This window comes from Semicossyphus pulcher, unplaced genomic scaffold, assembly GCF_022749685.1.
Source record: "Semicossyphus pulcher isolate SPU_LCO1_2020_fin unplaced genomic scaffold, fSemPul1.0.p SCAF_6, whole genome shotgun sequence".
NCBI classification, from domain to species: Eukaryota; Metazoa; Chordata; class Actinopteri; order Labriformes; family Labridae; genus Semicossyphus; species Semicossyphus pulcher.
This window is the reverse complement of record NW_027211737.1, coordinates 10,542,515-10,561,863: the sequence shown is the minus strand read 5'-3', so window position 1 is coordinate 10,561,863 and position 19,349 is coordinate 10,542,515. Positions and strand designations below refer to the sequence as shown.

At 40.8% G+C, this 19,349-nt stretch overlaps 1 protein-coding gene across 1 annotated transcript; it reads left to right on the top strand.

The window, feature by feature from the left end:
* Positions 1–963: 963 nt before the first annotated feature.
* mccc2 (methylcrotonyl-CoA carboxylase subunit 2) lies at positions 964–16,938 on the top strand. Its single transcript, XM_069683108.1, has 17 exons — positions 964–1,152; positions 2,767–2,833; positions 3,142–3,226; positions 3,617–3,718; positions 3,974–4,101; positions 4,315–4,427; positions 5,330–5,443; positions 6,093–6,157; positions 7,042–7,141; positions 7,242–7,337; positions 8,319–8,391; positions 8,484–8,560; positions 11,934–12,000; positions 12,434–12,590; positions 13,815–13,929; positions 14,844–14,929; positions 16,486–16,938. Exons 1-17 carry the CDS (start codon positions 1,021–1,023, stop codon positions 16,601–16,603), a joined length of 1,695 nt encoding a protein of 564 aa, XP_069539209.1. The 5' UTR covers positions 964–1,020; the 3' UTR covers positions 16,604–16,938.
* The last annotated feature ends 2,411 nt before the right edge of the window (positions 16,939–19,349 follow it).

Here is a 19,349-nt window from a genome sequence, read left to right as displayed (position 1 = left end):
AAGCACTCGGGTCAGAAGGGAGGTTTTGTGAAGCTTTTAGGCTAACTCCGATTCCCACTTAAAACGTACTTTAGTTCCCATTTCTACACCAGACAAAGACTTTTCATCTGTATCTGTTTCAGTGTAAAAAGAGATTTTTTTCTTCTACCTTTTACAAGACACTTGTGATTGAAAGAGTATATAAGTACAGTATGATACATTCAACTCTACAATTTAACACAAGCTACACAGTGATGCTCAAAACACCATCTATGATCGGTTAAAAAGAAAACCCCTGTCTTCAAATAAAGGTTGTATAAAGTCAAAAGCATTTTATTTTATGTTTCCAAAATATAAGTATATATCTTTGAAAGTATACAGTTGATCTTAAAAATGGATAGCTCTTCGCATATACACACAAATAATGAACTGACTTCAGAGGGTGTACTGCTTTTAAAGTCCACAGGATGGCAGCATGGATCTGAATAATGGTCTTTTCTCGTGCTTGGCATCTTGTCATCTAGCATAAAATGAATCATAAACAAAAACTACAATTTAAATAATGCTTTGATTATTTAATGAAGCTATAACTCCTTTTTCAAATATTATTAACCAGTTTTTGGATTTTAAGCTATGAATGAATATTGATTTATTTGTTGTTTTGAAGGATAATGTGATGTTTACACATTATTATCTACTTTTATGGGATGCAGTAGGCAGTTGTGAAAATGTATTTCTTATCTCTTATTTTCCTCTCTTACCCTTTCCTAGCCTTTACTTTTTTTTTCATCATTTCTAATAGATTAAGGTGGACTTAATAGATCAAGCCCCTGTGTCTGATCTGTTTATGCAAATATTAATTAGTATCTTATATATAAACAAATACAATTGACGCCATCAGAAAAAATGCAACTCTCCTGATGGAACAGCAGGTGGCGACAAGAAGCTTCAATCATACTGGTATTAAACACAGAAGAAGAACACTTCTAGGTTAGCTAGCAAGCTAGCAAACTGCCCGTGTAGCTGGACGTGAGCATCAAAATGCTTCTACAGACGGCCAGACCGTGGTTGCTCCGATGCAGGAGTCTACCTGTGGCTGCAACAAGGTCTTACTACGCCGATAAAGTAGCTCGACTCGGCTCCCAGCCGGATAAACAGTCTTCTGAATATCAGGTAGGCTAGCCTGTTGCTAATCCAAGCTGGCTAAACTGTAACATAAGAATTACAGTCGCTGCTAATGTCAGTGTTAACTGTTTAACCAACTAGGTGAGATGACATGCAAGGTGTACAATGTGTAGAAGCTTAAAGACAATAGTTTATATAGTTATTAGTCAATTCAAGCGAGTTTAATGGCTACAGGAGGTCAAAACCTTGAGGTTGCACTGTGCCAAGGTCTTAGCATCATCACAGTAGCCTGTCAGCTGTATTTCCACTACTCGCCTTCCTCCATGACCCGTGCCTCCTACCAGCAGGTTTCAGCAGTAAGACGCTGCCTTGGCTCAGTCCTGATAAAGGAGAATAGTCCTGCTTGTTAATTATTTTCACCTAAATGGTGAACTTGAGTTAAACTGCACCTAACTTGAAACGTTATAATACCTGCCTCTCAAGTGTCATGAAGTTTATACAGATGAGACCTTTCTTAACTTGCACAATTGACTGCCCTGAGTGTGGGAATAGATTGCTAAAGTGGCAACCAGTCGGGACGTTTGAATAACCCACGGTAGGAAGTTGGAACCTCTACCCGGGGGTTTAACAGTATAAATACAAATAAAACTGCAATATAAATAAAGGGCCAAATCTACCATAAACATCCCCTTTTTAGCTTCAACTTCTGACAAAGCCAAGATTGGTATGAGCAGCATTACTTTTCCCTAAAACAGCATTAAAATGTATAAAATACTCCAAAGTAGAAGAAAAAGCAAGTCAGGGTTACTCTTTATTATTTTGTAGTTTTAATGCTGGAGAGTGTAAAGTTGATGTTAAAATTGAATCAGCTTAATCATAAAGCACATGTGTGTAAGTATAGGTACAAAGTGTTCACATTCAGTCAAAAAAATTCATCCTCACTGATGCAACACCATAAAATGTCACTGGGTGGCACTACATACACAGTTTCTATTTTTCCAGCCTGGAGGAAGACATATTTGCATAAACAACTTTTAAGTGATCATGTCCCACAATAAATCTGATTGCAGCGATGTTCTCGACCTTTTTCATTGTCTCTTGACAGATTGATGAGTGCGGAGGTGGTAATCCACTTCTCTATTGCAAAGTAGTCTAAGAGCTGACTTTAACGATTAATTTAGCTCAATAATTATAACTTGTAATGTAGGAAAAAAAATATATCTTGATGCTCGCCCACTCAGACAATGATTGGGTGTAATTGCGAGCTAACAGGGTTGTTGTGAGACAAGGGCACTGATCTTTTATGTATTACTTTCTTAGTGAATGTTATTAGTGAGTAGGTGGTCGTATAACTTTCCATATGAAGAACTTGATTATGTGCCAGGTTACTTTTAGGATAATGTCCTGTTTGATTAAATTGTTACTACATCACGTGTGTTTCTGCTGTTATCAGATAATTATAAAATACTAACTTCTATGTATCTTTAAACAAAGCCGTCCAGACTGTTGTTTTTTATACATTACTTTCACACTCTGTCTGTTTGACAGTGTTTGTCATCACTTTCTTGATGTGGTGCTATATCTGCCTGAAGTGGTCTTAAGTAGAACATCATATAACACCACAAGCTAAACAAATGTCCATGTGCTCTTCTTGTCTTTCAGGAGAATTATGAGCGAATGCAAGTTCTTGTCGATGAGCTGAAAAGCCGCACAGAGAAGGTTAAATTGGGTAGGTGTGGGCACATGAGGGATTACACACTACTTTAAGTAATTTGTTGTGTTTTTATTCAATATGTGCAAATTAGGGTCCAACATCCAGCAATCTGTGTATTGATGAAGTTGATAAAAAAAACCTTACTTGGCCATATCTGTCCTAGAGTTGCTCTGATACCGTCTCCCATACTGCCAAAGTAAATGCACCAATCCAATACCATAAACAGTTACCCCCCCAAAAATCAATTTGTTCTTTTTAACGCTTGACTATCCAAAGTGTTGCCTAACTGTTTGCTAACATGCTATTTAAATCGTTCAACCCAGGTGGTGGAGAAAAAGCAAGAAGACTTCACACTTCTCGAGGAAAACTCCTTCCTAGAGAGCGCATAGACCGACTGCTGGATCCAGGGTAGTTCCATCTACTTCCATCTTTGTTTTTAACAGATTCAAAATTCATTGCTGACTGACTCACACCCAGCAGAGCACTTACATAAGATTTGTAGTGCTCTGGTTTGGCGCCATTAAACAAAGCAAGAGGGCAGGGAGTCATAATGTCTTTGGGTGTACACACTTCCCTCTACACGGAGAACAGTGAAAGGAGGATAACGCTGCTGCCATCATACTGTTAACTGTAGACTTTTAAATTGTCACACCATCACGTTATGCTCCTGTGCACAAAACTTTGAACATCTCACATGAAAGAATGGCATTTTAAATTGCAAGCCAGACAATTTTTTTCCTCCTCTACATTTAAAAAAACTGTATTTGCTGATTTTTTAAAATGTTTTTTCCCTTGCAGGACTCCTTTCTTGGAATTCTCTCAGTTTGCAGCATATGAATTATATGGAAAAGAGGAAGTCCCAGCAGGTGGTATACTCACTGGGATTGGCCGCGTTTCAGGGTAAGCGCTATGAGCAGTGCTGCAATTTAACCTGAACATGTATTTTGATTAAAGCAGATGATTCTGTTTCCACTGATTTTGCTCATTTTAATACAGATTTCAGATTTTAAACTGGCTGCAGAAGAGAGTCTATTATAATAATTACACAGGCTGTTAACGTCATCTTCCTGAATTTAATTAGCTCTTTGTTTAATTTCCAATGACACTGACTACTCCAGGTGCACCTGACAGATCTCACTGTTCTCTCTCTCTTAGAGTGGAATGTGTGATTGTTGCAAATGATGCTACTGTCAAAGGAGGGACGTACTACCCAGTAACAGTGAAGAAACACCTTCGTGCACAAGAAATAGCTCAGCAGAACCATCTGCCATGCATTTATTTAGGTGAGTTTTATACATTTGTAACAGATTGGTAAAAAACAAAAGGGGACATCAACACGTAAATATGAAAATCATGCTGGACAGAAGGAGAAAAGTATATCTGTGACTTTATAAAATGTTCATATCAGAAGTTGTATTTTCACAGTATTTTCACTGGGTGTCTGTAATATCGTCAGAGGCCAGATGTAAATAATAATCACAATGTTCTTTTTTCAGTGGATTCTGGAGGAGCCAATCTACCCCGCCAGGCGGAAGTCTTTCCAGACAGAGATCACTTTGGACGCATTTTCTACAACCAGGCCAGGCTGTCTTCAGAGGGAATAGCACAGGTGATTCTCATATATTACGTTGATAAGATTGCATTTCACATGTTCATCATGTATCACGCTGTTTGTCTCTGTTGTACCGCAGCTGATTGTTGGATGGTTTATTTGTCTCCTTCGCAAAAAACTCCGAGTTGATTTATGGATCAGTTCTTCGAAGCTGAGAGGGTTGTCTGAAAATGATACCAGCGAGAGCAGAGAATATAAATTTAAATGAACTGCACTGCTCTGGGCTATTCATCTTCCCATTGTCTGCCAGCACAATATACTCCACCTTGCTATTGACTATTGAAGAAGAGACCTTCTTGTGTTTGAAAACGAGCATGCGTGAGGGCTGATAAATGCAATGGGTGCTGTAGAGACATCAGGTCTTGCACAGGTCTTGCTCTCACAGCTCTCCAGCAGACCCAGGAGTGATGAACATTGCTGAATATATTCCAACAAACTGAATGCCTATTAATTTATGCTAATATTGTCTCTCCCGATTATTAAAATGATTCATTATTCAAGGTTTTCACTCCATGGCATATATTCCTTTTTTTCCCCAAACCATATTCAGTATTGCCCCCAGACTCACCACTAGATTGCTGTATTACAAATTAAAGTCCAAGTTGCGAGTGCTCATTACATTTGTTTTTAATCAGATTGATAATTCAAATCTTTATTTATAAGGCCTTTTAAGTTAAAGGCCAAGGTAAAGCGTAAAATCAATACCGAGTCTGAATTTCTATTAAGCGCAAAACTACAAACTTTCTTGAAGTTGAGTTGACCTACAAGTTATATGGTTAAGTTCTTTTTTTCTTGCTGGTCATAAGAATCAGCCTTTTATTTCATATCAAAGCTCCCACATTGTTCCAGCTTGGATGTCTCTTGTTAATATTAGAAGACCTTTTTCTCTATTCTTTCAGATTGCCGTTGTAATGGGCTCCTGCACCGCTGGAGGAGCATATGTACCTGCCATGGCAGATGAGAGCATCATTGTGCGGAAACAAGGAACCATTTTCCTTGGAGGGCCTCCATTGGTTGGTCAAATCTACACTGTTAAATTGTAAAATAATAGCATGCAAGTTTGGCATATTAGATAGGCTCATAAATCTGTTATTGGATTAATGGTTAAAGTGGTAATCTCGAAGATTTCAGTTTTATTCTCTTTGGCGGCATCTGTGGCGATAAACGGTAATTGCGGGAGCACACTTCCCAGATATCCAGACAGTGCTGCATGTGTGACGTCCACGGTTGGCTCCGGTTCCTCGCTGACAGTCGCTTTCCTTTTTAGACTGTTTGCCTTCATCTGAACGTCGAGTTTTTCTTTGGATTTTCACTTATTTTTGAAGTTGTATCTGTAGTCATCGATCTTTTCTTTGTTTGTTCAGCCATAGTAGTAGAATGTCGCCACAGACACCCAGTCCATAGTCTATATACTGCAAATGCAAAGGCTCAATCACCATTGTGTTACCTCATTTGGCGATAGATAGACTTAACAGACATTTACCTCGAGATTATCACTTTAATATTAAAGGCTTTAGTTTTTAGCAACTTTACAGTTAAGCACAAGAAGAGAGAGAGGGAGAGAGAGAGAGAGAGAGAGAGAGGTGGTGAAAGACATCAGTGATATTGTGTTTGTTATTTCTGTTTGTTTGAGAGTCCTGAGATGACTTTCTGTGTTTACAGGTCAAAGCTGCCACGGGGGAAGAAGTGTCTGCAGAGGACCTCGGCGGTGCTGATCTTCACTGCAAGTATGAAAAAACAGCATTTTTCATTACATTGCATGTGTGGCTTTTACCAAGAGAGACTCGACCATAGTCCGTCTTGGTAACACATTACTTTTAAAAGTACTGCTGAAAACTTACTGATAGCCTTTATGTGGGCGATTAATATCCTGTGATATAAATTGTCTTACAAGTATTTTCCATTGGTGGGATTTACAATGAGTTTTAAAATGGACAGAAGGTTGTTCCACTCTTTGTAATGTGTAACCTCATAGACAAGGCAGTATATAAAATGTGTGCTTTAGATTCAGTTGTCAGGCAGTCCTCTACATCATTTTCATCATCTGTTTTTCACTTAACATATATTGGTATTTCTATAACAGAAAAAAAAACATATAGAAAATGTCCACTTTGGGGCGGCTGTGGCTCAGTGGTAGAGTCGGTCATATTTCAGTCGGAAGGTTGTTGGTTCGATCCCTGCCTGCTACAGTCTACATGCCGAAGTGTCCTTGGGCAAGACACTGAACCCCAAACTGCTCCCGTTGGCATAGCCATCGGTGTGTGAATGTGATGACTGATTGACAGTTGGGCACTTCACAAAGCAGCCTCATCAGTGTGTGAATGTGTGTGTGAATGGGTGAATGTGGCATGTTCTGTAAAAGCAGCTTTGAGTTGTCAAGACTAGAGAAGCACTATATAAGCGCAGTCCATTTACCATTTATCACATGACAGATTTAAATTATGTAGTTTTTGGAAAAAAAATCCATTCATGATTAAGAATTATCTAGAATAAAATACTTTTATATAATTTACATGTATGAAACACATGCGTCTATCAGTATTATTGTTATAATGTTCTTATTATTTATGAGCTTTCATCATTTCACGCTGATTTGTTGCTTCTTCTACAGAAAATCTGGCGTGACCGACCACTACGCTTTGGACGATAACCATGCGCTCCATTTAGCAAGAAAGACAGTGCGAAGCCTCAACTACAGGAAACACATTGACGTCAGTCCAGTGATGACAAACATTATCATTCACTATTTATTGTCCACCAAGTGAAGCTGTCTGTGCTTTCTGTTCTCATGCTGCTGTTTTTATTTTTCAGGTCACCACAGAACCCACTGAAGCCCCGCTCTACCCCTCGGATGAACTCTACGGCATCGTTGGAGACAACTTGAAACGCAACTTTGATGTCAGAGAGGTAGGTTGTCTCAGAGGAAGGAAATGATTAAAACATAGCAGAGCTTTTAGTATTCCTTCAGCTTCATCATGTGGGCGTAGTCATAGTTGTTAAGTACCTGATAAGCTATAAAATGGTCAATTTAAAATCCTTTCTTGGCTCTACTCAGACAGCTACTTAAATATAACTTTGCCATGACGACCTTCTGTATGTTTAATGTGTCTTTAGCAGAGCATTGCCATTTGTTTTAGATTTGTGTTATCACCAGTGAATAAGGATTATTGAACAAAGGCGCACTCGGCACCTCTGCTTTATATGTAAGATTTATGAATGCTTTAAAGGAACCTTGCTTTTACAGGTTCAGAATCCACTGTAAACTATGATTAGCTGTCAGGTCTGTATCAGGAGCCGAGTCAATAATGACAGCCGGCATCAATCACTCTGTTTCCTCTTCCTCTGGCAGGTCGAGCAAGATGTTTTCTTCTACTTTAAAGCCTGTGCCTTTGATTCTTGATGTGAGCAAGATTTACTGCTAACTCTTGAAATGTCAAACTGTTTGTAGTGTACAGCAGTATTGACAGTCCATTTAGGGTGCAAGATCAACTGGATGCTCCCTCTTTACAGAACAGCTTTTCAACTGTTAAAGCCTCTTTTATGAAGAAGAAAATCAGCAGCTGCTGGAACCAGTTATGTTTGACACTTAAGCAATAAACCTCGCTGCTGATGTGTGATGTGTACCATAAACATATGCATTGTAGTTTATTCTTGACTTGAGGTGACTGAATTCTTACCACCCGACTCACAACCAAAACAATGGCTCACAATAGTTCCCATCAAATACACATTTTACTCCTTTTTGAGTTGCTATTGCTTAAAACTGCTGTTCCTAGCCTATAGGAAACTTGGGATTTCTTGACAATAACAAAAATATAGAATATCACCTGGCTTACCCTTCATAACTTCAAAAATATTGTACTAAACAGACAAATCATTTGATTGCAGGTCATCGCCAGAGTTGTAGATGGCAGTAAATTTGACGAGTTCAAGGCCTTCTATGGAGACACACTTGTCACAGGTATGTTTCATTTTCACAAAACCAGCGTTTATGCCTTTTCCACACGAAATCTACTAACCATAGTGTTTGACTGTCAATGTGCATCTGTTTAGGATTTGCAAGAATATTTGGCTACCCTGTCGGAATCATCGGCAACAATGGAGTCTTGTTTTCAGAGTCTGCGAAAAAGGTAAATATTCTTTAGATTACAAAAACGTGGTTGTTCTCCTGATGCACTTAGATATTAACACTTGATCTATATTGGCCAAACTAGGCTCCCTAATTGAAATATCTGCATCTGAACCAAATAAACTATTCTGTACACACGGGCAGAAAAGTTCACACTTAGATCATGCGATGCAAGCTGTTGACTATTCTGGTGATCTAATGCAATTCACTACACACTCCTGTCCAAGAGCTTGCAGGGTGCACCTTTAAGGAATGTTGCATGAAAATGTACATGATCTACTAAAGCCGCTTTCCCACTGGTCAAAAAACTCACTAACACCAGGCTTTTTTGCTAAGTGGGAAAGGTTACAACCGGCATTCAGTCCCGCGTCAAATGACTCTGCAGTAGACCCGGGTAATTATCACATTAATGGGAACACAAAACCTGTCTCGACGCGCTAATCTCCGCCCCCTTTCCGGCGCAATGCTATGCTCCATCGGTAACTTCTGCGACTCCTTGTCATCTCAGCTACAAATTCCGCTCATCTCTCAGCTCCGAGTTTCATAAACAGACTGAATGAGTAATAGATACAATAAAGACATAACCACCGTAACATCTTCACTGTTTACTAACCCTGCCTCTGGCACATTTGGAACGTCAGACGGTGACGCAGCAGAAAAGAGGTCAACATGAGGATACTTCACTGGCAATGGGAATAGACACAATTGGCAACTATAAGCGGGTCTACTCGGGTCTGAAAAACCTGCGTCAATGTGCTAATTTCAGTGGGAAAGGGGTATCTGTCTTCATCACAATAAGAGAAGGTAAAATAATGTTGACTCGAGATTTTGTAAGACTTAATTGTATCTATAGATACGTCCATATATCGGTTTCTTATGTTGGCAAAAATCCAACATTATGCATCGCTCAGCTGCTAAAGAAAGATCCTTCAAGTCTTTTCAAAGTTGTTAGAAAACCTTAAAACTTGCTTGGCTTCAGAAATGTTTAGACTCATGTTACAGCTTCGATTCTGAAACATTGTGAACAGAGAGGCGACACTTATGTGGAGTGTAAAAAGCCGAGCATTAAAGTCATGTTGAATTTTCAAAGCAGGAAGCATTGTACTGGCACTGTGTCTCTCTAAATGTCAAGGACTAAAGCACTGTACTGAAGCAGTTCAGAAATGATTCTCCTCAGAGACTTGCTGCCTACATTGCCAGCCCACAATATTTCTCTCTTGAGGGAGCTTTAGTCTTTGTAGATGGTTTTTACTGACCTTCCACATCCAAGGTGCTCTCATACAATCAGCTCTTAAATTGCACTTGTCGGGGGCCATCTCATGAGTGCTCTGATGAATGGCATTGTAATAACGTCGCATTTAGAAACCATGGACGAGAGACAATCTTGATTTTCATTCAATATAATTCACTTAATTTGCAAGGCAATCTGCCGTGAACAGAGCTGAACTTTACGCAGGCTTATGAAAGATGAGGAGCTGAATTTGTGATTATAGACTAATACATTTTTCAAACACATCTTGAATTAGATAACAAGCCTGACCTGAAAAAGGTTTCTTGGATTCATTTCTTTCTGTGAGGTCTCAATGTTACAGTATGATCACTGGGTATCTCATCAGTGTAATTATGCTGCAAGGGACTGACACAGTGCTTCAGATGTGGAACAGACATGCTCAGAAAACATATGAAAGAAAAATCAATACAGCTGCTGCATTTTCAGATGTGTTTTCTAGACACGCCATCAACACTTAAGACATGCCTGCGCTTCTATTATGCTAACTGTTATGTTGTTAAAAGCTTCTCCCAGGCTATTTGTGTCTGTGAAAGGGAGAGCTCACAGAGAAAAGATTAGATTTCTGTTGTTGCGAAGCAAACTGATGGATCATTTCTCACCAAGTGACATTTTCCAATAGGCAGCCGTCTTTCACAATGTCTCCAACTTCTGTTTACGCTTTGCAATGCAAGGCAGGATGCTTTGTGAAAGAAAAAGCCCACAGACTTAACTGCCACAATAAAGAAAACACCTGAGTAATTCGGCAATACAAAGTATATGGAAATGAGATGCCTCCGCACGGGCCACAGCTTTTGTGCTTGTTTTCCTGTGCAACAGCTTCTGGCAGCTCTCTGTTGAGCAGGACGCCTTTTTTTTTCTGGCAAGGCTGCGGGCCTTTCAGCTCCTCCATATTCAAAGTCAAATACAAAAGCTGCAGTGAAGTCTGATGAGCTTCCTCCCAAGTTGATAAGTTTCCGTCCTGACTGATCTCAACTTGGGACGAAGATGATAAAGGTGAGGCCAGCTGCTCCCAGGCAGACTTTATGGATGTTTTCCTGAACATGAAGCAGTTTTTATGCTAAGTTTGATTTGGTCTTTCGAATCAGCTTCTCCACAAGTTTCCAGCGTTTTTTAAAGGAGCCATATCTTTTAAATGGATGTTCACATATTTTAATGGATTTCACATTTTTGGGTGTTTATTGTTCACAGTGAAAAAGTGAAAACTGCATAATTCCATGTTTTTCCAGAATGACATTTTAAAAAGGTCGCCTCTGAAATGGGCTGTTAAGAAGAGCTGCAGGTTACTACATAGAACCTTGCTCTCGCTGAAATCGACCAATCGTCATTCACCATCATTCAACTTACCATTCTGATACCTCCTGGCGATTCTGGCTGGTACATATAAGGCCGAATAACCGATCCTAGAGCAGCCATGTTTTCTACAACTTTGGAGTGACAGTGCAGTGCGGCTGGACGCTCCTCTACGTGGAATCGCACACATGGGGGAGGGGTTAACGCGGTCACTCCAAATACTGTCAGCCAATCGCGGCTAAGGTCTGACCTTTGAATGGCAAAACGGCTTGTTCGTTCCAGGAGGAAGGAGAGGCCCAGTAAATAATAAAATTAAAATATGTATACAATTTTCAAAATGAACTCCAGATCTGATCCAGACAGTATTGTTTGGGCGCTGGTTCAGCTCAGTGGTTAAATCGGTAGCCCATGTACAGAGGCTATAGTCCTCGATGCGGTGGCCCTGGATGTGACAATGTTCCCCCCGTTTCCAACACGACCCACTGTCCTCTCTATAAATAAAGGCATAAAAGAATACATAAAAAGTAATCATAAACAATATTGTTTGTGTGCTACAGCCCAAACTCTCGTCTAATACCTCGAGCGCTAAAGCCTGTGTGCTGTTATTATTTTCTCTGTTACATATTTATATCTTAAAAGAAAATACTATATTATCTGGTCCACAGAAATAAATCATTCCCATTCCTTAATTGTTTTTTTATGGTAGTGATTGTCTGTGTTTTTATCCTCTGGGCAGTTTTTCTGTCGCAGGGGGAAAATACCAGATTCACTGAATACTTGCATTTCTTTTCAGGGGACACATTTCATCGAGTTATGCTGCCAGCGAAACATTCCACTTGTTTTCCTGCAGAACATCACAGGTCAGTGGGAATTTGTAATATCCGATGTTTTGGGATTATTGAGAGTAGGGATTTTGTTCAGTTGGTGTGCTTTTAATTTCTCTTTCCATCATTACGTGGTTGAGTTCAGGTGGGAGATTGAAGGGTATTTAGTATTCCTTAACACTTCAGTAACTGATAATGATATGTTATTGTTGTTGCTATACCTACCCTGTATTTAACACTAGCTTGTAATTTGTCTTATGATAAGTGATGTGTGATTAAAGGCAAAGTGATATAATCACAGTTCACATCGTAATCAGCTTCTGTGACATGATATACAAATGATTTTCAACATCACCTCTTTAACACTGATTTATTTTTAACCCACTTCAGTACACCCTGTGCTACTGAATATAATACCACGGTAAACCCACTTCCTGTTTGCCGTCTCTCCTCTGCCTCTCCATCTCAGGCTTCATGGTGGGCAGAGAGTATGAAGCAGGAGGAATCGCCAAGGATGGAGCCAAGATGGTGACTGCAGTTGCCTGCGCCAATGTGCCCAAGATCACTGTAATCATTGGCGGCTCCTACGGTGCAGGAAACTACGGCATGTGCGGCAGAGCCTACAGGTATGAAGAAGTTAATGAGCGGTTTGTGTTGATGACAAAGACAGCATCTCAAGTAGACACCTGCTGTATAAATATGACCATCATTAGCTGTGTGAGTGTCAGTGCATGGTCTAAGTATACAGAATGGTGTTCAGAATGTGGAATAAAATACTTCAGGTGCCCATTTAGGTGGAAGTGACCTTTTGTTACGCAGGAGATATTCAGATTTGAACCTTTTCGATGCTAAAAACACATTTTATAACAACAAAATCCATTTTAATTACAGGCACAAGCTAGCTAAACACAAGCTGTTGTCAGAGTGAAGGATTGAATTGAATTAAACTTTACTCATCCTTCTCGCACTCAGCTCTTTCTCCTTTTCGTTTTCCATCAATTAGCATAATTTTAGAAAACGACTGGCAAGCATTGACTTGTTAAATTTAAATAAGCAAAGTAGATTTAGCAATTTTGGAAATTTATGCTGTCACCTTTGGTTTGACTTCTCAAAGTGTTTAGTATTCTCTGAGTAGTCAATGTCCCTGCCCTAGCTCTCTTACATCATGGTTTGCTGTAGTTTTTGATTGTTACACTCTAACCAAAGTATTTGATATTAGTTAAAGTGCTCTCAGTTTTGTTCTCTTTGGTGGCACCTGTGGCGATAAACAGTAATTGCGGGAGCACACTTCCCAGATATCCAGTGTTGCATGTGTGACGTCCACGGTCGGCTCTGGTTGTAACTCTTGATTTTCCTCTCTGACGGTCGCTTTCCTTTTCAGACTGTTTGCTTCATCTGAGCGTCGAGTTTGTTTTTTTTTCTTTGGATTTTCACTTCTTGTTGAAGTTGTATCTGTAGTCATCCATCTTTTCTTTGTTTGTTCAGCCATAGTAGATTACTGTTTACTCACAACACTTGCAGAGACGGGAAAAGCAGCCGCTTAGCTCCGCCTACCCTCTCTGGCAGACCAACCACTGCTGGGTGATGGAAAACGCGTCACTAACTGGGCGCCGCTTGTGTTTTTTTTCTGTGAAAGTCGCCACAGACACCCAGTCTGTAATACTGCAAATGCAAAGGCTTTCATCAGTGGGCCATAGGCTCAATCACCATTGTGTTACCTCATTCTGCGATGACTTAACAGACATTTATTTAAATGAAAATCTTCGAGATTATTACTTTAACGTAGATTTCCGTTTCTGTATTCTGGTGCAAACACAAACCAATTGAAGCGTATTATTTTCCGTCCACAGTCCTCGCTTCCTGTACATGTGGCCAAATTCCCGAATCTCCGTAATGGGCGGTGAGCAGGCCGCCACGGTCCTGGCCACCATCACCAAGGATCAGAAGGCACGCGAGGGAAAGGAGGTAACGAGTCACATTAATCATTTCCTCTCTGCTGCTCAGGAACGAAAAAGGAGCTAAAATTAGCTTTTGTGGATTTTCTGCCAAAAGCATAAACATAATGAATTTCTTACAGCGATGGTTTAACATGGCACTTATACAAGGATAAAATGATATCAGTGGTACGAGTTACAATGAGGACTTAGCCTGGAACAGTGCAGTCTTGAAATTACTATAATTAAACTGTGTCAGGTATTATGGGTGCATTAATAGCTTCAAAATGACCCCTCACTTCAATGCCCCTAATTGCATGCATTTAAATGAGTGATGTTTAAGATGGTGTAAAAATGTATGGCTTTAAAAGGACTGGAAAGGCAGCAAAACTAATCAGTACTTGCTTTTTTAACACATTTAGTATGTATGTTTTTTAATGTCTTTGTTCTACTGGAGCCCTGATGAACAAGTGATCATTTCTGTGGATATACGCAGAAGTACCGAGCAAAAAACACCCACAAAAACATAAATTCACGACCTTGACAAGTCCCATCATTTCTACTTTCTTCTGCCAATACATCAAGTGGACTAAAAGTAGCAGCAAAACATCAGTAAGAGCACATTTATCTTTATCTATAATGTGATGTATTTCTGAGAAAAGTGGAATAAATGGGACAGGGGTCGTTACAAGAAGGATTTAAAGCAAATCCTTCACATGATTGGATCAAACGCTCTCAGATAAAGCTAATGCAGTCTGATAAAACAGCTCTGCAATGAATCAAAACTTAATGAAGGTTATTATGTTCAGTTTGTCTTAAGCTCAGACATCCCTATCTTTGGCACAGCTCCTTACTGCCTATTTCTGTGTTTGAACGCAAATGAATGTAGTTTTTATTCCTGTTTGGACAAACTTTACAACACCAGTTCCTTTTGTCCCGTCACAGTTCACAGCAGAGCAAGAGGCTGCCATGAAGGAGCCAATAGTGCGGCGCTTTGAAGAGGAAGGCAGCCCGTACTTCTCCAGTGCCAGGTGAGATTTGGTGGTGACTCGTGTGACTGTGTGTCTCGGGCAGGTGTGTGATAAATGATGCACTGAAGGGTGCGATGTTGACTCATTGTATCAAGTTTTAAATATCATGTCCGTGAGACAAAGCTCTTTGTGCAGCCGTCAGCCTTTTGTTTGTGAATCATTTCAGTACATCATGCGATCCTGCTTTTCCAAGAACTGACACCACAAACAAACACTCTTCATGCCTGTGGAGTGAAGCTGTGTGCTGGTTCAAGTGTTTTTCTCCTCCATTAGATGTGTTGTTGTTGTTGTTCTGCTCAAATGAGCCATCTTTGCTTTCCATTTAGTCCTGCGGGCTGTTTTTATGTATGTGTATGATGAGCAGAGCATGTAGCAGATAATAGAACTTTTCAAAGAGAGTTTTAATGATATGCTGGAGAATCGTAGGTATATGTGACAGTGCTAGGAGATGATTCATATCTTAAAATATTTTACCGGATAGGACGTCCTTTAGAAAGTCTCTGTAACAGAATGTCCTGGCTTAATGAATAGAGGCTATAAACATACTTATTGCTGCATTCACACGCTCCTCCGATGTTCCGATTTCCAGAATTGGGAGGTCGTTCTTCCAACTTTGGTGTGCTAACGAGCTCAAAGTCACAACGTAAAGATGGAAGCTATGAAGATGCATTTCCTTACTCGGCACTGATCTCGGTCTTGCTTTATTGACTGCAAGTAACAGACACAACCTTAATACCATATTAGAGGAGTAATGTATATGAATTATTAAAAGTCTTACCATCAATCCAACATTTAATCCATCCATTATCTATACCGCTTATCCTGTTCCGGGTCACGAGGGGCTGGAGCCTATCCCAGCTGTCGTTCGGCGAGAGGCAGGGTTACACCCTGGACTGTCAATCACAGGGCTGACACATAGAGACATAAAAACCTTTCACGCTCACATTCACACCTACGGACAGTTTAGAGTCACCAATCAACCTAAGGACTTGTCTTTGGACTGTGGGAGGAAGCCGGAGTACCCGGCGAGAACGCACGCATGCACAGGGAGAACACACAAACTCCGCACACAGAAAGGTTCACTTTGTCTGAACCAGGATTGAACTAGGAACCTTCTCGCTAACTACTGCACCACATTTATTTTCCTACAGAATATGACATCAACTCAACAAGTTTTGTACCAAAATTTTCTCAAGCTTTCTGAATTGTTGTTCCAACCTCGGGGGCATTCACGTGACTTCTCCCAGTCAGAAACAGCATTTTTACATCACCACAGGAATGTAGGGATAATAATGATGCGCACAGTAAATGGAGATACTGATGTGGCAAAGAATCAAAACAGTTCATGAGGGCAATGAGTCAACTGAATTTGGCTCAGTTGCTCAGACTAAACTGCAGATCAAAAAGTGAAGCAGAGAATCCTTTTTTAAAACCTCTTAAAACTAGAAGATGAGCGAGGGAGACGAGAACACAAAATCTGCATCAGAAACCTTTAAAAGTGCGGCAAGAAGCATCCAGTGAGTGAGGTCTAACCTGCTTTTATTTCTCTTTTACAGACTCTGGGACGATGGGATCATCGACCCTGCTGATACTCGTCTGGTTTTGGGCCTGAGCCTCAGTGCAGCGCTGAATGCACCAACGAAGAAGACACGGTTTGGAGTGTTCAGGATGTAATGCTGATTAAGCTCACACAGGTGTAGACCTGCCTGTAAGAGTTGGACTTGTACTGTACGTAGAGTAGTCTTTGTAGATTGACTTTTCAGATTAATAGCCACAAACACTAAAAAAGAAAAGAAGGTAGAATCACACAACCTTGGATCCACGTGATTGGCTGGTGTGCTGTCGTTGTGGGACATTCCCACTGATACGTTGTGCCTTAACTGTTACTACTAAAGTGTAAATGCAAACTGTGCTGAACTGTTTCCTTCTCCTCTTTCCCCTCTTTGTTGGATTGGTTTTCTTTTTTATTAAATTCTGTAAATGGTGAATTATAAATGTGTTAAAACCTACACGGGCTGGCTGCGTTTTCTTTCAGGACACTTTTGGTGGTGTGGACACTGTTGAACTCGGACAACCACAGAGCTATCTTGGCACTTACACTTTCTCGTCGCGGGTCGCCGTTTCCAATTCCCGCTGGATGTCCTCTTCCGTATAAATGCTCAGCAGGGCCTGCACTTCCTCGTCGATCCATCTGTCGTAGGCTTTCCTCTGTGACTCCATCTCAAAGCACGATAAACAATCTCGAAGCACACTGATGACAGTGAGCTCGCAGCTGCAGTCTTTTAAAAGTGGCGGGTGAAATAAAACGCTGCGAGTACTCGACCAATCGGAAACCATCAGCACTGCAGGCCCCGCCCTGAAAGTTCCTGGACCTATGGAAAGTACGACCCTCTGAGCAGGGACTTTTCAGGGGGTGAATCAATTCCCCTTGAACTGAACTTAGACCCTGGTTCCTGCTTTTGAAACGCACAATTCCTCAAAAGGTTCCCCCTTCCTGGGGAAAGTTCCTGCTGTCTAAAAGCACCATTACTGTGGCTCAACATCAACAGATCCTGGTGGAGGAATAACACAGAGAAAAGAGCTTCATAAGGGGGCGCTGTTTAGCTATAAATATCCACCACAGCCTCAACGGACGGAACAATTAACTTTTGACAGAGGAGCAGTTTTGAATAAAATCTTAAGTTAAAGTTTCCCTAAGATGTGAAAGCTCAGTGCAATTATCTCTTTATGCACACTTAAAGTAAAGTCAAGTGGAAATATAGGGTTTTATTTTGTCTGTAGAGCCAGCCTGCTGTTTGTGTTGAATGTTTGGAATATATAGATTATACATAGTACTGTGTTATAGCAGGTGGGAGAAGGATGTGGTCTAATTCATCACATGCTGCAGACAGAGTGTGCTGTGTACTGACGCTGAGCCGCTGAGGAAGAGTGCTTAACTTTACCAGCTGGCCACTCTTCACTCTTTCTTTCCCTCTCGCTCGCTCGCTCTCTCTCTCATCCATTTTGTCAGTTTATCTCTTTAACTGAGCATGTTGCACACAGTTGGTATGCTCACACGGTGGTATAGACCATCTGAGTTCACTCTGGCAACAAGTTACACTTTTCCCTCCATAGGACTTTTACAGGCTGAGGATTAAGTCCAGCAGTGGATTTAAATGTCTGAATGTCTTCCGATGAAGCCAGCTGGTTAAAATGCTTAACTGGAGCTCTTCATGCTCTTCTGTGTATGACCGTGCAGCTGGTGGAGAGCCTCACCTTAGGGAGAGCAGAAATAACTCTGCCCGTGATGTGCGTGCGCGTGTGTGTGTGTGTGTGTGTGTGTGTGTGTGTGTGTGTGTGTGTGTGTGTGTGTGTGTGTGTGCACCGCCCACACGCACATCCTCCTACCACCAATTTTTCAAACCGGTTTGCTGGTTTCGCCTTCATCTTCTTCCTCCAAATGTCACCGTGGGAGGCATTACCAAACAGCATGAAGTAGTTTTAAAAGTTCAGATTTCATTGAAGGAAGCGAAACCTGCCAGAGATTTAATGATTCCAAAAAGTTTTGCATCTTTTCAAGGTGACAGAGGACAAAGAGGGGAAATGCAGCATGTTGATCAATCGGGTATTTGTGGTGATTTATGATTCCGCTCCGTCTCTCTTTTGTTAAATCTGATCCAACCTTTCACGCTGACTGGGATTGCTCTTAATTGCTGTAATGATCCCTCTCTGGGTGGCTTCCAGCTCTCCTTTTACAGCAGGGTGAGCTTGTCCTTTTGTCTGGACAGAATATCTGGCAAGCTTTCCATCTGATGTCAAGTATTTTGGCTTTGAGGTTGTGCCACAATTTGCAACTTGGAGGATGACAGCTCTCCCTTGCAAACACCGGATTTAAAAGGCAATTTGGACATTGTTTCCAGACACACACGCAGACTGACACTCTCATTAACAGCTTTGTGCAGTCAAACCTGAATGTATCTCAATCTTTGGAGGAAGCAGAAGCCACTTGATGAGGCCTACAAAACCCCCAAAAAGCATTAATTCCACAATCAAAAGTGTCGAACCTGGCACAAAGACTTTCCCTGTTAGGAAAGTGTGCATGCCGCATCAGTGCTGTGTTTCTTTAAAGCGTCATTTAAAAGATACATTGTGTCTGCAGCTGGAAAGGACACACCAGGCTGTTTCAATCAGACACAGTGATGCTGCATTCTAGCAGAGCTGCTCATTGCGGCCGGCCAAACACGATGGGTTGCTGTGCGTGGGTCGTGGGATCAGGGGATCTGGCAATCTTTACAACTTTTAATAAAACTTAGACTGCTGCCAAGAGAATGCCAGGTATTCCCACGTTACACAGCCACAACAAAGGATATATTTGCAGAGATTCTTGCTGCATTGTTGCTTATCCTCATCAAGGGGATGTGTTTATTCTCCCCTCATCTTA

What these genes read in the sequence shown, in the direction of transcription:
- mccc2 (XM_069683108.1), top strand. Translation starts at nt 1,021, where the DNA reads ATGCTTCTACAGACGGCCAGACCGTGGTTGCTCCGATGCAGGAGTCTA. An exon ending in GGTGCTGATCTTCACTGCAA is followed by an intron (nt 6,158 to 7,041) that starts GTATGAAAAAAC and finishes CTTCTTCTACAG; the next exon opens with AAAATCTGGCGTGACCGACC. An exon ending in ACTACAGGAAACACATTGAC is followed by an intron (nt 7,142 to 7,241) that starts GTCAGTCCAGTG and finishes TTTATTTTTCAG; the next exon opens with GTCACCACAGAACCCACTGA.